Below are 18,656 nucleotides of genomic sequence, written 5' to 3' on the forward strand. Positions count from 1 at the left end.
TATATCGATTTTGGGCACACGGGAAGGAAAAGGGTCTTTACGGCCACCATTGTAGCTACTTCCTCAGTCTTCTAGGAAGTGAGGCAGTAGCCAATCTAAGCATCTCTCCAAGATTTACCATCGCAGATGTCTTGTGCCATGGCCTGCCTCTAATGGGAGGGGGGGGGACCAAAAAAATAGGCTTGAGAAATAAGCTATCCTACAGAGAGCTACAAGTAGAGAGAAAAACCTAGGAATTGATCGATCTATCCTTATCTCCTAGGTAGCAGTTTAGCCGACAAGGGTGAGAAAAGCCATGTTATAAGGAAGGTCAGCTAGCAAGAGCCCTGGATGACCATTATGTACTGTCCATGCTGAGACGGAGAATGAACTCTTCCCCAAGGTTAGTATAACTGTAAGTTCCAGGTATGCCCACTGACCAATGCTGGCAATGGCCAATGTCACCTGCAGCCATATAAGCTCTGAGCCTCAACTTCCTCAATGGCCTCCTCCACTCTCTCTCAAGCTCCTGCTAACAAAGGGCAGTCTTCTGTGTCTCGAAGCAAAAGCCATGGGGTGAACCGTCTCTGGATATTACAACAGTCCCCCCCCAACCCAGTTCCTCTGCATCAGATCTTGTTCCACTTAGACTGACATAAGCCCTAGGCTGACCACGGGCACCACCATTTCCCAGTTTCTACCCTTCTTCCTGGTGTAAGTGTTCATTGCAACCCCATTCATTCCCAACCCCATTCATTCCCAACAGAAAACATGTCTCCGTTTAAACCACCGATTAGAGAGATACTGCGTTTGTCCCCCACAGTGCTCTGAGAAGGAGCTCTTGGGTGATTTCTTCTTTCATCCCGCCGGCCTCAACTCTTGACTAGCCAAGGGTAACTGGACCTCTTCTCATCACTTCCCTTCTTCTCCCTGTCTTCTAGCCACTTTCCTCTCCGATACTGTCTCTCCTAGGATGTGGGTACTGGATGGGAGGGCGGGGTGAGGAGAGAGAACTAGAATCGTAGAAGCATAGGTCTTAGAACTAAAAGGGATTTGGGTGGCAGTGGAAATGTGGGAAACAGCATGTATTAGGTGCCCACTGTGTGCCAGGCTGTGTACTAGATGTCACACACGGCTGTTCTATTTCATCCCCAGGACAAACTCAGAAGGACCTTATCATCTTCCCCTTTTGCAGATGAGGAAATTGAGGTTCAGGGCTTGCACGGCTGGGAGGTGACAGGGCCTGACTCTCATGAGCTGGGCTGCAAAGCCACTGCTTTCTGCTGCTTTTATCCCAGCGTTAAGGAGAGGTAGCCATACTGCGGCCATAGAGCCCTGCCTCCTAGACACTATCACCCCATTTTACAGATGGAAAAAAAGAAGCCCAAAGCACACTCAGCCGGCAGTGGTCACACAGGGATTGTGCAGATCTGACCCCAGAGTCTGAGTTCTTCCTCCCCATATGCTATTTGGCCTTGAAGCCCTTTTCAATGGGGCACCCTAAACTACCTGAGTTTATTTGGGGGAGAAATATGAAAACGGAGAAGTATTAGCTAGAAGGAGGCATTTATTATATTATGGATGTTAGTTGGCTGTCTTTAGCCCCCATTAGCATATGCAATCCTAAATTGTTTGCTTTGTTATTTGAAAACAATCCAAAGGGGGGAAATCCATATACAGGAACCAGTCCCCAGCATATGGAGAAAGGGGATCTGTATGTTGCAAGAACAGATCTTGCTGGCCATTCCGGCCAGGCCGAGTGTGTCTGGAGAAGTCAGCTGCCTCACAGGCATTTCAAAGCCTCCTTCTCGCTTCCTATCCCTCTCCCTGCCTGTCCCCATTTGACCCTGGGTGGGGGCTCCACTGTCCGTGGAGTCACCCCCCCCCCCCCCCAGCAGAGCAGGTGTATCCAGAGACACTGGGAAGCCGTTTGGCCAAAGGAAAAGGAAGCCATTGTTAGCTCACAGTTGGGAGTCACATAACCTTTTCTTTCTGAAACATTTACATTCACGTCCACATCTCCCTGTCGCTACAGAAAATTGAGGAATCCGTGCCCTATGCCTGGACGATGGAAAAGAGCCACACAAAATTAGCAGAGCTGCTGGGCCTGAAAGAAATGGCAATGCTCCTTTCCTTCTGAAAAAAAAAAAAAAAAAAAGTCTGACTGTGAGTGAAAAAGATTTTTAATCAAAATGGAAAATAGAAATAAAGCATAAAGCTTTCTTCCTCAAGTACAGATATCATACACATCCATCCCCACAATACAGGCAAGCAGGAGAAAGCTGGGGAACATTTTTCTGGCTTGAAATAGTAGCATCTATCTACAAGAATAAGTATTGTGCTCAACAGCACAATAGAAATTTAAAAGGGAGAAACGTCAAACTTCCGTACCCCCAACTCTGACCTTGATTTCATATGCAGAACTGTCCCTAGAGAGACTGGCCAAATAACAGGCAAATTGACATTTCGGCCACAGTAAAACCTCACTTTTCTAATTACGACCATGATAAGCTGCACAGACCTAGGCCAGGCAGAGCCAGAAAAAGTGGAATTAGTTCCTCGGTCCTGCCTTTTGTTGGACATGCTGTGCCAATTAAAACTACAACACATATTAAAAAAAAAAAAAAGAAAAGAAAGAAAGAAAGAAATCCCCGCATTGGCATCAGTGCTGGTTTGTAATCTCCGTAATGACCTCCATGCATGGGGATTAAGGATCGCACGGGGTTGCGCAATCAACCCCTCGTGGTCTTGGTTATTATTGCTTGAATAAATACACGGTTGCAACAAGGTTTTCATTAACATTATGAAAATTGGGGCCTCCACAAATTGAGTAATTGCCAGTGGCTTCTTGCTCTCCCTCCTTTGCGGATGTGCCTGCCTGAAATCCAGGTGGGCAGTGACAGGAATCATTTGCATATGCTAAACGGACGGGCAGATATCCACTTTCCCCTCTCTTATTCCAGGCAGGAGTGGGAACCTGTTGGAGGGTCGGGCAAAGCCTTCTCAGAACCTTCCCACCGGCGTCGTCAAAGAGCTCAGCAAGCCTGCTCCCAGGGGGGGCCCTCACCAGCGGTGCCTCTGGAAACACCAATCAATTTGGAGCTTTTTCCAACAACGCAGCAGTAGATTTTGGGCAAACAGAATAGGGGGGGTGGGGGAGGGTTGTTAATGAAAGGCCGTACTGAGTTATGGATGTATACTCTGTGTTGGCACACCATCTCCAGGGCATGACCATGTGGCTGCTGCTATTGCAAGCCAGGTCCCTGAGAAACTCAGCCTACCTCTCTTCCCAGTTACTTCTGAGCTTGGACATGTGGGCATGTATGCACGTATGTGACAGCGCGCGCGCGCGTGTGTGTGTGTGTGTGTGTGTGTACCGTGTTTAGGAGGTAACTAGGAATTTCAGTGTACTTTAAGTTATATAGTAGAAAGAAATATCAAGGAGAGAGCTGAGGTTGGCTCTTGTACAAATAAAATTTAGCCGAGTTAAAAAAATGTTACAAGCTATTTGCAAGGAAAGCAGAGCCCTGAATCTCTTCCGTACAAACATCACACAGCAGAACCAGCAGATCTGAGGAAGTCTTCCCCCGGCTCAAGATTCTCCAGCTTCTCCAGCTTCCCAGGAGGGCTGGAGAGGGTCTCACCTTGACTTTTCCATAGCTGCCTTTGGGGATGAGAATCTTGTAGCCATTCACCTCCACAGAGAGCTCCTTCACCCAGGAGACGGCTGAGCCCCCACGGTGTTCGTTTTTGGCCTCCACGCTGAAGAAGGGGAGGCTGGAAGTCTGCAAACACTGTCGGGCCAACAGGTAGGCACAGGAGCCTTGGAAGTGGAAGAGGAAGCCATCAAAAGTGTGGTAGTGTGGCTCCCCAAACACCACACACGTGCTGGTCTCCACGGGGCTGCAGTAGAAGAATTTGCCTTTGGGTTCGCACACTTCGTAGGGGCTACAGGAGGCCTCCTGGCAGTAGATCTCATTGTTGAAATCTAGACAGCGGCATTTGATGGTACAGTTCAGGTCATCCCAAAACACCTCCCCTCGCCGAAGGAACTGTCCTGGGGAAGAATGACATTAGAGCCAACATTTATTGAGCATTTACCCTCCCGGCCAGGCGCTGGGCTGAATGCTTTTCCTGCATTATACCATGGAATCCACACAAGAGCCCTATTTGGCAGGTATTATCGACCTCACTCGATGAAAGAGGAAACTGAGGCTAAGGGGAGGTTGAGTCACCAATTCAGCCCAGAGCGCTCAGCCCCTCAGGAGCGAAGCCAGGGTTCTAAGCCGAGGCTGTGGGAATCCAGTCTACCTCTTGGCATCACCGTCTCCACGGCTAGAGAGCACACTCTCATTCAAGGGAAGACACGTCATCTTAATCCACGGCAAAGGCTGTGACGCACGGGAGTCATACCCTTCCTTCCAGGAAGAAGAAGAAGGGTACTCCAGAAACAGGCCCAGCTTTCCCTGGAAACTCAGCAACACAGATTCCTCCCGTGCTAACTTGTTCGCTCATCCGTTCATTCAGCAAACATTTGCTGAGGGCCCGGTATGTGCCGGAAGGGATCAATAAGCATGAATCAGGAGGCAGACACACAAGTTTAAATCCCAGGCTCCCTGGGAGGGTTCTGGAAAGGGCTGAACTCTAGCTTCAAGGGCTCATAAATCGTGCAAACACTGCTTAGGCAGAACGTACATGATACAAGTTGCCTTCTCTCTCACCCTAGGTAGGCCCTGTCCTTATCCACCGGCAGAACTTCTAGACAGAATCCAGGTTAGGAGGAGAGTGAGGTTGGGGGAGGGATGTCCTTTATGGGATGCACTAATTTTAATATGTGCTACTGTTTATTTGGCAGACAATCAGGCTTTGGAACAATTCCCAGGGGCGCCCGGGGGGCTCAGTCGGTTAAGCGCCCGACTTCGGTCATGATCTCACGGTTTGTGGGTTTGAGTCCCGCGTCGGGCTCTGTGCTGAAAGCTCGGAGCCTGGAGCCTGCTTCGGATCCTTTGTCTCCCTCTCTCTCTGCCCCTCCCCTGCCCACGCTCTGTGTCTCTCTCTCAAAAATAAATAAACATTTAAAAAATCAAAAAAATAATAAAAAATAAAACCAGTTTCCTAAATCAAAGATCTCCCCCCACCAAAAACTCAAACTTTGCCAGTAATTAATATCAACCCTCAACTGAAAAGGAAGCGTCTCTGGGCTGGGGCCCGCGATCTTGTCCTCGGCTGGGTCAGAGCCAAGAGACCGAGAAAATGGTCACAAACCCTGCAACCAACTTCCAAGACCACTGGCTTACTTCTATCTGCCTCAGTGTTCTAACCTGCAAAGGGCGGGGGGCAGTGCTATTTTCTCATCCCTGTCCCATGGGGAACAGCGATGCCACAACAAGTCCACATACACAAGTCGATAGAGGTGGAAGCATTTGTAAATTGAAACATGTCTGAAAAGGAAAGCACCAGAGACACAACATGAAGAAATGTAAATGATGTCCTACATCGGGAGTTGACTGTTTGAAACTGTAGTTTGGAAAGATTGGTCAGGTTCGTCTCTAGAACTGAGTGCTCAGTGAACAGCATAGGCTGCAAGACGACCCCAAGCAGAGAGCATGGGCGCATCCAGAACAGTCTTTTCTGTATCCGTGCAGCAGGAACGACGATGTCTCCACAGGCAATTATGTTTCATACCTGCTGAGCATAGAGCCCAAATGTGGGATAATAGATTTATTCACATTCCCAGCAGGTCATATGCATCAACCCCGAAGACAGGCCCCGAACCTCAATGCTCTTTGGCACCGGTCCAGGCTGCATATATTTTAACAGCCTCCGCTAAGTATGATTTCCAGTCTCTGCTTTCAGGCTTCCAATAAATGAGAGGAAAATGCCTTTGAATAGAGGAGGATTGGACCAAAAGGTAGACTCTCTGAGATAATTCTGTTTGCAAAGCGATGATATAATAAACCAGCTCTATGCAAATCTCCCCCTGCTATCACCCAGGCCAAACCCGATTCTCATTAGATTGATATATGTCTAGTGGCACATAAAAATGCACAGCAGTCTGTATAAGGATATTGAATTTGCCCTGTATGTGAAACCCAAACCCATAACTCAGGAGGAAAAGAATGAAGTCAAAGTGGAGACTTTGTACACGGCTGGCATCCGACCAACTCCACAGCTCTGCAAGCCAATGTTTTCCATTATCACGGCATTTCATTCCCAGGGCTCAGGCGAGAGGCTGTCACTGGGCACTCAGGTTGCACGGCCACAGCCAGTCGGCTCTGTGATGCTTGGACACAGGGGCAGAGGCACTGGGTGCGTCTAGTCCGGGCCGTCAAGGGGAGACAGAGAACATGGCATTGGTCTTGTATCTCTCACAAGACCTTAAGTGGAGCTGTATTTACACTCTGTATGGGAGCAGGGCACGATCTCTGCAAGACTGGTGAGCTCAAGAGCTAGATTCTTTCCCAGCCGGTTTCATACCGGCTTAGCTCCAAATCATTTATTTGCTAATTTTGGAATGTGGAGGACTTCATAGAGTCTACAGAGACAAGGATGCCCAGGCATGTAAATGCCCATCTTTACAAATGACCTTTCGTTCGAGCCAAGTCAGGAGGTTTGATAAGCCTGGCCGCAGTGCAGGGAATGGGGAAGGAGGCGTGGGCATCTCAGGCCAGGTGGATATGGTTTTTCTGTCTATTACACAAATGGAAGCTGAGTCAAGAGAGAACTCGGAGGCCTCCCAGGGCTGCTGAGACATGTAGGTCCCCAGACCATGCTTCCTATCGGAGGAGGACAAGAGACCTCCTGAAACCTTCATCCCAAGCCAAAACTTTCTTAAACATCTGCATTTCCCCCCAGTGTCTTCCTCTGTGCTTCCACAGCCCCCCTACCCTCTCGTCCATTACAATGTGGCCTAGACTGTGTCATCACTGTCCCCCTGGCTGTCTCCTCTATCACAGCAGTGTCATGAAAGCCAGAGTTCCTTCATGCCCAGCACCTGATGGAGTGGAGCCCCCTGTTGGGGCTTTCTAATGTTCTTTGGAAAGAAGCAATGAACGGCTGGCTGGCTGGCTGGCTGGCTAAACGGATAGATGGGCAGATGGTTGGGTGGACGGACAGATAGACAGGTGGATGATGTCCTGATCCTAGTTGCAGGAGTCTCCACTCCAGAAGCAGAAATACGAACAGAAATACGGCTTTCTGACTACTTTCACACACATAAGAAGCAGGAATCTATAAGCCAGGATGTTCTTGTGAGAGTCCCAGGCTGTTGTGCACATCCAAAGAGGTTTTGGATAGTTCAGAAAAGGCCCCAAACTTTGGATGCCACCATAAAGGAAGAGAGGCTCAGCTACAGCTTGTTCAACACAGACCTAAAGCCAGCTTTGATTCTCCCCAAACTCCTGTATGTTTTGCCGCTGCAGACACGAGTTTAGGAGACGCTACCCTGAAGACGATGACACTTCCCCCCCTTTCTTTCTAATCACACTAGGGAGTGCTGATTTACTCCCGTGGAGATGTGGCAACGCTCTGATCTCTCCCACTCCTGCAGATCTACAGGGTGCAGATGGCAAAGCAGGAGTGAAGAGGAGAAGAAAAATGGAAAGGGGGGGATGGCAGCAACAACAACAAGAATAATGTTAAGCAGGAGGGCTCCCTTCTGTCCCTCTGGCTGAGCAATCGCTCAAGAGCCACGTCCACTTCTGCGGAGTTATTTCGAAGGGGAAGCTGTGTTCACACCCCAGGCAAGGACTTCGAAAACCGCTGTGGAGCAAATGCAGGGTTTCAGCTCCCGGTGTGATGAATGTGCATGCTAAAATTACCTTGATCTCCATTACCCAGCTGAGAGATGTCAAGAGTAAGGCATCGGGAACGAGCCCGCCCCCGTGGCTTAAAAGCCTGCCTGTCAATCCACACCAAGCAAACCCTGCTTTGCCATATGGAGAAGAGGAAAAGCCTTTACCTCTGGAGGTGCAGCCATTGGCTGGGTCAATTTCCTTCCCGTCAACTTTGAATGCCCAGCGGCCTGGAACATTGACGTTCGTGGTCTCTTGGATATTCACAATATCAGGGGTTCTTGACCCCGGGAGGCTGAAGAAATTGGTGAGGTTTCCACCATTAAATCCTGCCTAGAGCACAAAAGGAAGGCGAGACTTGAACACAAACACCACCCTTGTGGGTTAACTGGCCGTCGTACCTTATTTTCAGATTCCAGCACATCGAAATCAGGAGACCCCTTTTCCTGGAGTTCCCGGGGCCACCACTGCAGGTGAGAAAGGCCTGCCTAGCTCATGCCACACCCACGTCAAGGTACCACAGATGGGCAAGATTAGCCTCTCGGTCCACCTGCAAAATCAGACACGCTTCTCTAGCTCAAAACGGTTGGCAGGGTTCCCTCCAGCATGCTGAGCAGCCTAAGCAAGGAGAAGAGTACTTCGGAAACAGGGTGGACATGAAATGGAGAGCCACATACCTGTGCCATCACTCCCCCAAGGCCGGTCAGGGGGTCACCGCCGCTCGCTGTCCCAGTGGTCCAATTGATTTCATAATAATTGAAGAGCGTGAATGTATAGGATCCGTCAGACACCAGGACAGCCTGGAAGGTGTTCACCTACAGGATGGCCGTGGGTGGTCTCATGACTTCCCTTCCCAGAAGCTCCTCTCCCCAGCCCCCTCTACCCTGCACCTTCCCTGCCCCCCGGCAGCTCAGAGCTGCTCCAGTGCCAGCCCTCACACTCTGCCTCCTCTCTGACTTTGTTCTCGCCCCCAGTCGGGAAAGCAAGACATGTGGGAGCATGCACCTGAAAAGAGAGATTGCCTGAGGAGAACCTAGGGGCTGACTCAGCACCCCCTTTTACAGCTCTGATTCAAACCAGAGAAGTCAGAGGCCCCGCTCGGCTTGTGATAATGCGTGAGCACCTATAGATGGCAGCATGAGAATAAACTATAGGAAGTGGTCCAGGCAGGGGAAGGGCCACAAGCACCTGTTCCCTGAGCAGGTTGGATGGGGCGTCGGCAGGCGGGGAGGAGGGCCATCAAATGCCCATCAGTGTTGACTAAGGGCCAACGTCTGCGCTGTGCTCTCTTGCGTCCTGGAAAACACCCGCTAATCTTGGTGAGCTGTCTCCCCTCTTTAAAATGGAAGTGGGAATGTGGTTTTTAAAAAGCACTTTCTGGGGAGAAATTGCTCTTCTAATTGAGCATGTATGTATCACTTTATATCTGCAGAAATCTCAGCACCCGCCTGTACCTCAGACCAATGCTAAGGGGGGCAATTTTTTGGCCCTTTCTCATCTGAGAGCTTAAAAACCGAGGGCTGAGGGAGATGAATTGCTGGACATTTTGCAAGGATCTAGCGACAGAAGATGGGATTCGAGCCGGAGCCCCCAGTCTCTCTCTCAGTGCACTGTCATTACACGCGGTCTTCATTTTCACCTTTTTAGGATAGAGATGTTATATAAATTCAAACAAGCCTCGCGAACAGTTTCCAGAAACAAGCCGTAGCCAACTCTGTCCTTTACTGTCTCCCTTGGTTAATCCCTACCCCTCGACACGGGTTTTCAGGAAATGCAAATAAAAGGAGGGCTAAAAGAGAGGAGGCTGACCTTTTCCATTCAAGCCTCACACTTTCCCCAGCTGCCTGATACCATCCCGGCTAACGTTCTGTCAGACACAGAGGAAGACCCAAATTCTTATCCTGTGTAATCAGACTGGGGTGGAGGATCTTGGAAGCCCCAAATCTCCCATCCTAGACAGTCTCGGGGAGGGAGACAAGGTGCAAGTAAAGAAAAGCCCTTTTTGTAAATGCGGATTCTCTCCTCCAGCTCGGTGCCTGCCATAGCCGATGGCGCTCATGATAGGGTCGGGCAGGTATATGCCTCTACTCTTTGGCCCCGCTCAACAAAAGAGGTAAGTGGGGCACCGAGATGCCCGAGGAGTCAGCTCGAGATTTTGCTCTAAGATCACTGCAGGGTCAGGTTCTGGAGACAGGCATCAAGTCAAGGTCACAGGAGGTCTGAAGAGCAACCCTCCTCCAGACTGGGATTCTCCTTCAAGGAGGGTATCCCTTCTCCTGAAATAAAGTTGGAAATATCTCTGGTGCAAGCAGGTCTTGAGAACAACCCAGAAGTCACCCCAAAGCCAACCAAGCACCCTAACCACCCCACAAGGGCTGGCTCACCCTCGCGCACGTTCTGCCTCGCTCTCACACACCCTACGCGTACGTATCTCCTCAACATTTGCTCTTAGGCTCCTCCCGATCTGTTTTTGGTGAAACCGTGTTTTTTTCCATTCTTGAAAAGCCCTTTTATTTTGCAGAGGACTTTCAGTGATGCCTGGAGGAGGAGGCAGCTGGAGGGGAGAGTCCAGGAATTGGAGTGAGGGCATGTTAACTTGAAACTTGCTTGGCCTCCCGTGAGGTTCAAATCTCCTCGCTTGTCACTAGGGCAGCTCACTTAACTTCTTGGGCCTATGGCCCCACCTTTCAGGTGGAATGAGTTTTGCTTACTACACAACATCCCTGTGGGGGCTAAATGAAATGCACAACTAGCCTATCACAGCACTGGGCTCACAGTAAGCTCTTAATAACCATTAGTTTTCCCTCCTGAAAGTAGAGATGTCCTCTTCTCTCTTCCTTGCTATCAGGCTTCCAATGAATGGCAACTTCCACCTCTAAGAGACTTCTCACGCCATTTGCTTATTTGGCCCAGTGATGTGTGTTCCTACAGAGGAGGGGAAACCTGGGGTGACGACAGATGGAAGAGGAGTCAATTTAAAAGATAGAGATGGATGCTTGGAAGGCTTGTACCATCTTTTCTCCAAGGAGCCCAAAGCACTTAGCTGTTGCCTCATTCATCCTCATCGAAAGAGTTCTTACCTAGCCCCCAAATTTCCTCCAAAGTACGAACCAGAAAGTATCTAAATTATCTTGCCATTTTTATGGCCAATGGAAGTTTTTTTGGAAAAAATGGTGGTCAGCATTTGATGGGCATTTCTTCTCTTTTTTCCCCCCCACTGACGCTACAATTTATCGATCACTAGCATCCTGCATTTTAACGTTGTAAGGTATGAGGCTTGAAGGACATAAAACATCACTCCAGGAGTTGTTAGCAATCCATAACATGACAGAGGGAAATGTATGCTGCTTGAGAGGTTATTTCTAGCCAACGCATCCACTGTTTAAACTTGCGTCTTTCTGTTCTCCAGAACCTCTTAGCGGTAAAGTGCATTCTCATGCTCTGGGGTCAGAAGGTTCTAAAACACAATGTGCTCAATGCAGGCAGCCGTGAATGGCTGGCCCAGCACTTTTCCACCTCTGCCTCTAACTCAGTAGTTTCTATTCCATCCCTAAACAACTGACTCATTGCCAAGGAAATTGGAAAACAGATGGAATTGGAAATAATGCTAAGAAAGCAGAGGGCAGAGTTTTGAATGTCTTTGCTTACTGGAAATTATACAGTTGGAGATACGTCTGCTACTTCAAAAATCTCCACTGCCAAAGTCACCCAAATGAGCTGCAGACTTTTGTGAAAACTGTGTTCTGTCCCTTTATATAGAAAGTTGATTATCTCTACGATAATTCCAGTGATAATCTTCCTTATTTGACTTTTATTTGACTGCTCATTTGGGATTTCAGAGCAGATGTTGAAACTTTATTCATGAAACGCTTTAACTGCCCACTTCAATTAGCATCAAATATGAATAATTCCAGACCTGGTCACAATAAAAAAAAAAAAAGGTCATAACATAATAAAATGAACCAGGTAGGTCATTTGTACCCAAATCCAGCCCCCTATTTTCCACTTCCTACCAGGCTTTGTAAAAAAAAAAAAAAAAAAAAAAAAAAAAAAAAAAAAAAAAGCAATAAATAAATAAATAAAATAAAATAAAATAAAATAAAATAAAAAAGGAGGGGGAAGGAAATCAGCTGATAGAGAGAGGCATTTGTGCCCCTGGCAAGAAAAAAAGACCTTTGGGTTCCTGACGGGCCCCTAAGCATGTGGCCTGGATAGGGTCACAGGACCTCAATCACTCTCCTGCAAAATAGGAATGCTACCTTCTGCCAGAAAATTATGGAGAGGCTCTTTTTAGATATTCGTAATGATAAGTGATGGAGATGACACATGCGAGATATCATTACAGCTGACTGGACTGCTCAGGTATGATATCTCCCTCTGTTTCCTGGAAAGTGGGTGGCAAGACTCATTAGTTTAACTCAGGAAACTGACACTCCTCAGCTCTAACAATTAGACTCCGTCATAGCAGTGAAGACGGACAAGAATTAGATGTCAGGATAGGAAGTGGAAAACAGAAAATTTGAATTATTACAGGTGTGGTACTGCTCCCTCCATAAAACGTGACTTCCTCCCATGTCACAATGAAAACCCAAGTGGCAGAGAAGGTTGCCATGTCTTTGAAGTACTTCCTGATGTCCTTGGTGGCTCTTTTCAAGATGACAGGGTCCATGGTCTCTCTGTAATAGATCTCGCCCCGGATTCCATTGTGCACATCTGCCCAAAAGGGAGCAATGAAGGCCCTCCCATCCGTCAGGGGAAAGGATTCTGGCGTGAACTGGCTCACTAGCACATTGAAGGAAACTACTCCGTTGTTATTGACCTGAAAAAATAAGACAGGTTGGCCAGAATGGATCTGCAAATGTGACGTCAGAGTCACAAACCAGTAGAGACATTGGCCTAATCATATGAATGAAAACAACTTTTAAACCACTGAGTTGGAACCCCCAAACACCAGCTTCCAGCACTCAATGAGGAGGTTCATTTACTCCCAGACAAACTCATTGGTTTTCTTTCACTTCCAATTTGTGGTCAGCTTCATTTCTTATTAATAATCAGTCTTGTTTTCATGTTTTTTATCCTATCTCTGTTTACACTTATAAAATGCTACCGGTGTGTGTGTGTGTGTGTGTGTGTGTGTGTGTGCGCGCGCGCGCACGTGCATTGGGCCAGGCAAGAGGTAATGTGGACCATAAAGAAGATCCAGCATGACAGATGCAAAATAGTTAGAAAAACAACAACAACAACGACAAAACCATGGAAGCAACAAGTTAAATTAAAAAATTGTTGAGCTGTATATTACACCTTGATTCCTAGTAGAAGAGAGTCAGTAAAAGCTAAATCAAATACTCCATTATTGAACTCAGATCTCAGGATCAACCATACCCTGTTCTGAATGAGGCATTTAAAGGACTGCTATTGATTCAATTGACTTCACAACCACTCTGTACCCACATCAAGGACGAGGTTACAACCTACAGATGCCCAATTCCATGATAGCTCTTGCAGTCTGATGGCGTCTTTGTATAATCGCTGCATAAAAATGGAGATGTGAAATCTATACGTTGTATATGTAAATGACTATCTTATGGTGATTTCTTCATGACTTGCAAAAGGCTTAGTAAGCTTATTAAATTACTGAGCCTACTGCAAATCAGAGCCAATATGCACACTCCATTGATGCAGGACCTGTACACAATTCAGCCTCTGCCTGTGCCTGCAGCTCTGTGAGATTGATTTAACCTGTGGCTTGTACAACGGCTTCGACAGCAGAAATGTCTGGGAGGGGAACACTTGCCACACCTCCAGAAAACCTGGAGATCACTTGCCTATACATTTAATTGTTGGTTGCATCCTCTTAATCAGTAATATTATGGACATTAACAGTGACCCAGATCCCAGCGGTAAGTTATCAGTGCCTGGGCCAAGGGTGCATCAATCTGTTTGGGGAGCCACAGTGTATGGTTTGGAAGGGAAGCGGAGATCCAGCTACAAGGATGTTAAGAGCCTCTTGGGTGCGCGAGAGAGCCAACAACCCAGAGGAGAAGCTCGAAAAAGATTGCACGACTCAAAGTACTGGAAACCCAGGGAACATTTTACCCCCAAATAAGTCTACCCCAAATTAAGGACCCTCCTTTTGCAAGGGCAAGAATTGTTCAGACTCCATGATACAATAGAGGAGAAAGAGGAGCTCAATGAAACTCATGTTTTCTAGAGGTCTGGGAGACTAAGGCTTCCAGAATGGAAGTCCTGTACACGCCTCTCATCTCCAAAACCAGCTCAACACATTCTGAAATTTACAATCGGCTGTTACAGACTAAGGAGGCGCTGCTGTAAGTGGACCCCCAAAGGCATCTCAGGATGCCAGAGCAAGGTATTGGCTAGGAAATAACAGCTGTCATTAAGACTCACAGACTAGCGGAGGGAGGTGGTATTGACTCACATGTGTTTTGCTTATACTCTGTAGTGAAGATCAGAGGTTCTCAGACTTTTGTGGGCCTCAGAATCACCTGGAGGGCTCATTAAAACTCAGATTACCAGGCTCCCTTCCCAGCTTCTGATTCAGCAGTTTGGGGGGGGGGGGGGCGCGTGCCCTGAAATGTGGCATTTCTAACAAGCGCCAAAGTGATGTGGATGCTGCAGGTTCAAGGACCACTGGTTTGACAGTGGAGGAGGGAGCCACTTTCTGATAGGTGTCAGTCCTTAGAGATACATCAAAGTGTGGGCAATACAGAGGTCCCAGGTGCAGAGATGGCCAGAGACAGAGGCATTGGAGTTTCAGTTCTTCCTTCAGGGCAAGACACAGAATAGAATAGAATAGAATAGAATAGAATAGAATAGAATAGAATAGAATAGAATAGAATAGAATAGAATAGAATAGAATGTGATAGAATCTACATACACCTCACCCCATGCTTTAAGGCCAAAGATAGAGACAGGTTCAGTTTCTCTGAACCTTCTCAGTGTGCCACCATTCACTAGCAAGAAACTCAAAGACCTAAAAAAAAAATAATAACCTGAGAACACAGGTGCCCAGGAGAACTCTGACACAAACGGTACCATTTCTTCATGCAGGTTTGAAAATGGGACCCCATGGCATATCTCAGACCCAACAAAGACGGCCAGTTCTGCAAACAACTTACATATAATAGTTGATTATCCCTCTACGATGCTCTGGCTCTGTTCCAAATTGGTAGGAAGCTAAAGAACAGCAGATGCCTAAACTTTTCACACCCCCAGAAGGGAAAGAAAAATGATATTGCTCCTATTGTGCTTCATTGTATCTTTTTATCTTGTCGCGTAGCAGAAATAATGTTCATGGCATCGGGGCCTCTGCTTCACTTCTGTGTTTAATCACCCACAAAAGCAATTTATTGCCCTGTATACTCCTCTACTATGAACATTAGCCATTAAATATACCTTTGACTTTCTTAATCATAAAACCTATCAGCTCATGAAATCTCAGAACTTGTCGTTCCAGCTGGCAATAAATCTTCCATTCCTGGAACCCTGGATGAAGGTGTTTAAAATGTTTTCCTTAATGATAAACAAAGAGCAGAGCCCGGCTCTCCTCCACTTACATAGACGGTGCGGTAAGGAACGCCAAAGAAGAAAACGGGGATGGCCAGCTTAATCTCGGATGAGCTTCCGTCGTCTACTTTCGGGGTTTTTGTGTCATTCTGCCAGAATGGATACATGAGCTCCCTGGGCTGAGCTGTCGAGAGAGATGGTGGTAAGCTAGATGGCAGGGCCCTCTTCGCTTGGCAAGCTGCTTCCCTCCCACCCACTAAAGCCAGCTTCTTTCAGTGAGCCTTACAAACTAAATGCAAGTCAGACTGCCTTTTCGTTTATCCTGAACCTAAGCTGTACACAATGCATTATCTTCTGCCTCTGGAAAGGAAAGTATGGGAGCAATGCCATTTCTCCTTAGGAGAAATCACTTCATGCTTTGTTTCTGTGCTTCCATACGTTCTGGAGAGAGCAACGGTTAAAACTGTCTGGAGGGCTGTGAAATCACCCCTGCCTGGAGCTCTCAGAGCGCTGAGACGGGGTTTCTCCGTCTGGCAGGGCGTAGGATAGCTTCATCCTTGATTGGAAGGCAAGCAGAGAGACGGTGGCCTGTGGCTATGAACCTTCCTCCTGGCTTAAGAATTCCACTATCATGTCTTTTCCTGAAAGGAGTCCCCTCCTCCTCCTGCACAGTAGAAGATACCAGATCCCAGAAGGAAATAAGCAACAGTTGGAGCCAGGACAAAAGTGGGAGGAGAAGGTTTGTAGTAACTGGCCCGCAAATGAACTCCATTGAGCCCAGGCCCTGCGAGAGGGCTCTCTGCCCAGTTCCTATTGACGAAAGACAGACATGGGAGCCTCTGGGACGAGGGAGGCTGGGCCCCGAGAACTCTTTGGAGAGGAGGCACAGGGCTCTTACTCATCAGCCCCGTCAAAGGTGAGGGTCATCGCACGAACACACACAGCTCGCCTCTGGTAAACCACATCACCACCCATCCTGGCAACCTGGCTTGTGTCTCAGAAGTGTCTCTTCCAAACTCTTGCAAAGGTGGCCTGGTTCAGCATGAGAAATTAGACCATTTCCCCAAGGTCTGTGTTACCGATGATCAGGTCCAATGGCATCTATGAAATAATCTACGTTTGGGGGTGTATCTTTTCTCTGCCTCCGTCCTTTCTTGTCTTGAATGAAAATAGAACCATAGAGTATCACCTTTTCTTCCTTTTTTTAATTGTTAATTTTCACGGCCAGTGGCAAATCCATTTGGGGCTTCCGGCCATGGATCTTGAGCTATCTGCTTGCAACACCCCAATCTCAGGTGAGGCCCTCTCCTTGAGAAAGTCCCTGCTCTGTGCTGATGGTGCTGATAGGCTGGCGAGCAGCTGGCCAAGGACCGTCCTGCTCCTTCGGGAGCTTTTTAGTGAGGATACGACAGCTCATGTAAGGGAGAATGCACAGTGACCAGAAAGGACTACAGCAGGGCCTGGCCAAGTGCCAGCTTCTCTCTTCCTGGAGCAGGGAATGAGAGATCTGTCTGGTCAGAGAGCTAATCTGTTTCCAATGGCTAACATCAGAGGAGAACGGGGAAACTAGCCCAGTCATTAGTGCACGAGCATTGTTCCCCGAGCCCCGGAAGTCTCCAGGAAGCCAACCAAATCGGACCGTTAAGGAGGGCTGTAGCTGGTGCAATCAGAAGCACAGCCGACGTTCTTTATTTAGTGCCACAGTCAGCAGGCAAACAAGGGCTCTTTAAAATTCGTCTTCACACACACCTAACAAATTCCAAATTCCTAGAAGGTAGGGCCTTTTTTTAAAAAAAGTCTCTTTATAATCCCTATCATAGCGTTAGACATAGACACTTATTAAATTTGAAGGGTGATGCACTTTCTCAAATTAATAATAACAAATCAAACCATGTCATGGATTTATCTTGCATAGGGAACATTTTAGGAGTCGTGCCCGAGTATGAGTAAGGGCTGAAATTCATGCTGAATTGTAATCATTTTAATGAAAGGATTAATTCAGATTCTGGGAAGCCTTGGCCAGTCTGTCTAGGAAAAGGAAAGTCCATATCTCTCAGGGAGGACACAGGAAAGTGTGGTCATGGAAGCTATCTCTAACTTCTTTCCTTGCTCTAAAGGTGAGGCAAATTTGCAAGATTCTTCTCTTCATGAGTGAACCTAACCAGTTCAAGATTTTAAACAGGAGAGAATGAATCATTCAAATTTTTCCATTTTAAGAATACAAATAAGGGGCGCCTGGGTGGCTTAGTCGGTTAAGCGTCCGACTTTAGCTCAGGTCACGATCTTGCGGTCCGTGAGTTCGAGCCCCGCGTCGGGCTCTGGGCTGATGGCTCGGAGCCTGGAGCCTGCTTCCGATTCTGTGTCTCCCTCTCTCTCTGCCCCTCCCCCATTCATGCTCTGTCTCTCTCTGTCTCAAAAATAAATAAAAACATTAAAAAAAATTAAGAAAAAAAAAGAATACAAATAATAAAGATACCAAATATTGTCAATACTTGATAAATACTTGTTGAATGAGAAAGGTGCTTAATAAAGGGAAGTAGGTTGAAACTATAGTAGTTTCCACCTTCAAAGCCATCACTATTCTAAAAAAATACAACTTGTGAACAGCACAGCCTATCATTAACAACAGAATTAACAAAAGAAAAGATGCCTACCCATGCCGGCTTTAGGCTGAGAATTTCACAAGAAATATATAACTATGCTCCCAGAACTTTTTTTTTTTCTCACCAAATAAAACACAACTTTCTTAGAGCAGGTGTAGGAGGCTAGGGTCCATAGGACTCTCATTACTGTGGGGTTTCACACTATAGTTTGCATATTATCACTGTTTAAAGTTACCCAACCGTAGCAAAAAAATGTTAGGGTTATACACACAGTATAGATCTGTTCACTCAGACTTGTAAGCATGTGTCAGCTGAACCCAACAAACAAAACCAAGAAAGATGCCTTAGAATTTTAGTCATAAAAGTTTCAAATCTGTATAGATTTCCCCATCTTTCTTCTCTAAAATACAAAAACAGTAGAAAGAAATGTATGTAGCCTCTCACCTACCCAGGGCGATGCTACCCAGGGAAGATGAAATTACTGAGGAGAATAATTTTCACATTTCACTGCAAGTTTTAGGTTTTCTTGCCATTGTACAAGGCCACGAATATACAAGTCAAAGACATAAATGCCATTGGGAATTCCTGATTTGGGCTAAAACAAGTATATTTTTAAAATACCCTTTAAAACCCGAGCCACTGGTTAAATGCCCTCATTGGAATCAATCATCAGGCATGGGGTGCACATGAACTTATACCATATACTTTTAATGAAAATTATTTGCATTATTTTAAAGATCGACTCCATTAACAT

General features: G+C 46.9%; 1 protein-coding gene across 1 annotated transcript in view; it reads right to left on the reverse strand.

Moving 5' to 3' along the window:
• TECTA (tectorin alpha) overlaps positions 1-15,557 on the reverse strand; it is a 66,969-nt gene extending 51,412 nt beyond the window's left edge. Inside the window, 5 exon segments of the mRNA XM_053900358.1 lie at positions 3,624-4,036; positions 7,940-8,105; positions 8,450-8,587; positions 12,304-12,591; positions 15,350-15,557. Coding sequence (XP_053756333.1) covers positions 3,624-4,036; positions 7,940-8,105; positions 8,450-8,587; positions 12,304-12,591; positions 15,350-15,466 — 1,122 coding nt within the window. The 5' untranslated portion in view covers positions 15,467-15,557.
• Positions 15,558-18,656: the final 3,099 nt, after the last annotated feature.

Source organism: Panthera pardus, unplaced genomic scaffold (genome assembly GCF_024362965.1).
Source record: "Panthera pardus isolate Hobbes unplaced genomic scaffold, ASM2436296v1 HiC_scaffold_12, whole genome shotgun sequence".
Classification (NCBI taxonomy): domain Eukaryota; kingdom Metazoa; phylum Chordata; class Mammalia; order Carnivora; family Felidae; genus Panthera; species Panthera pardus.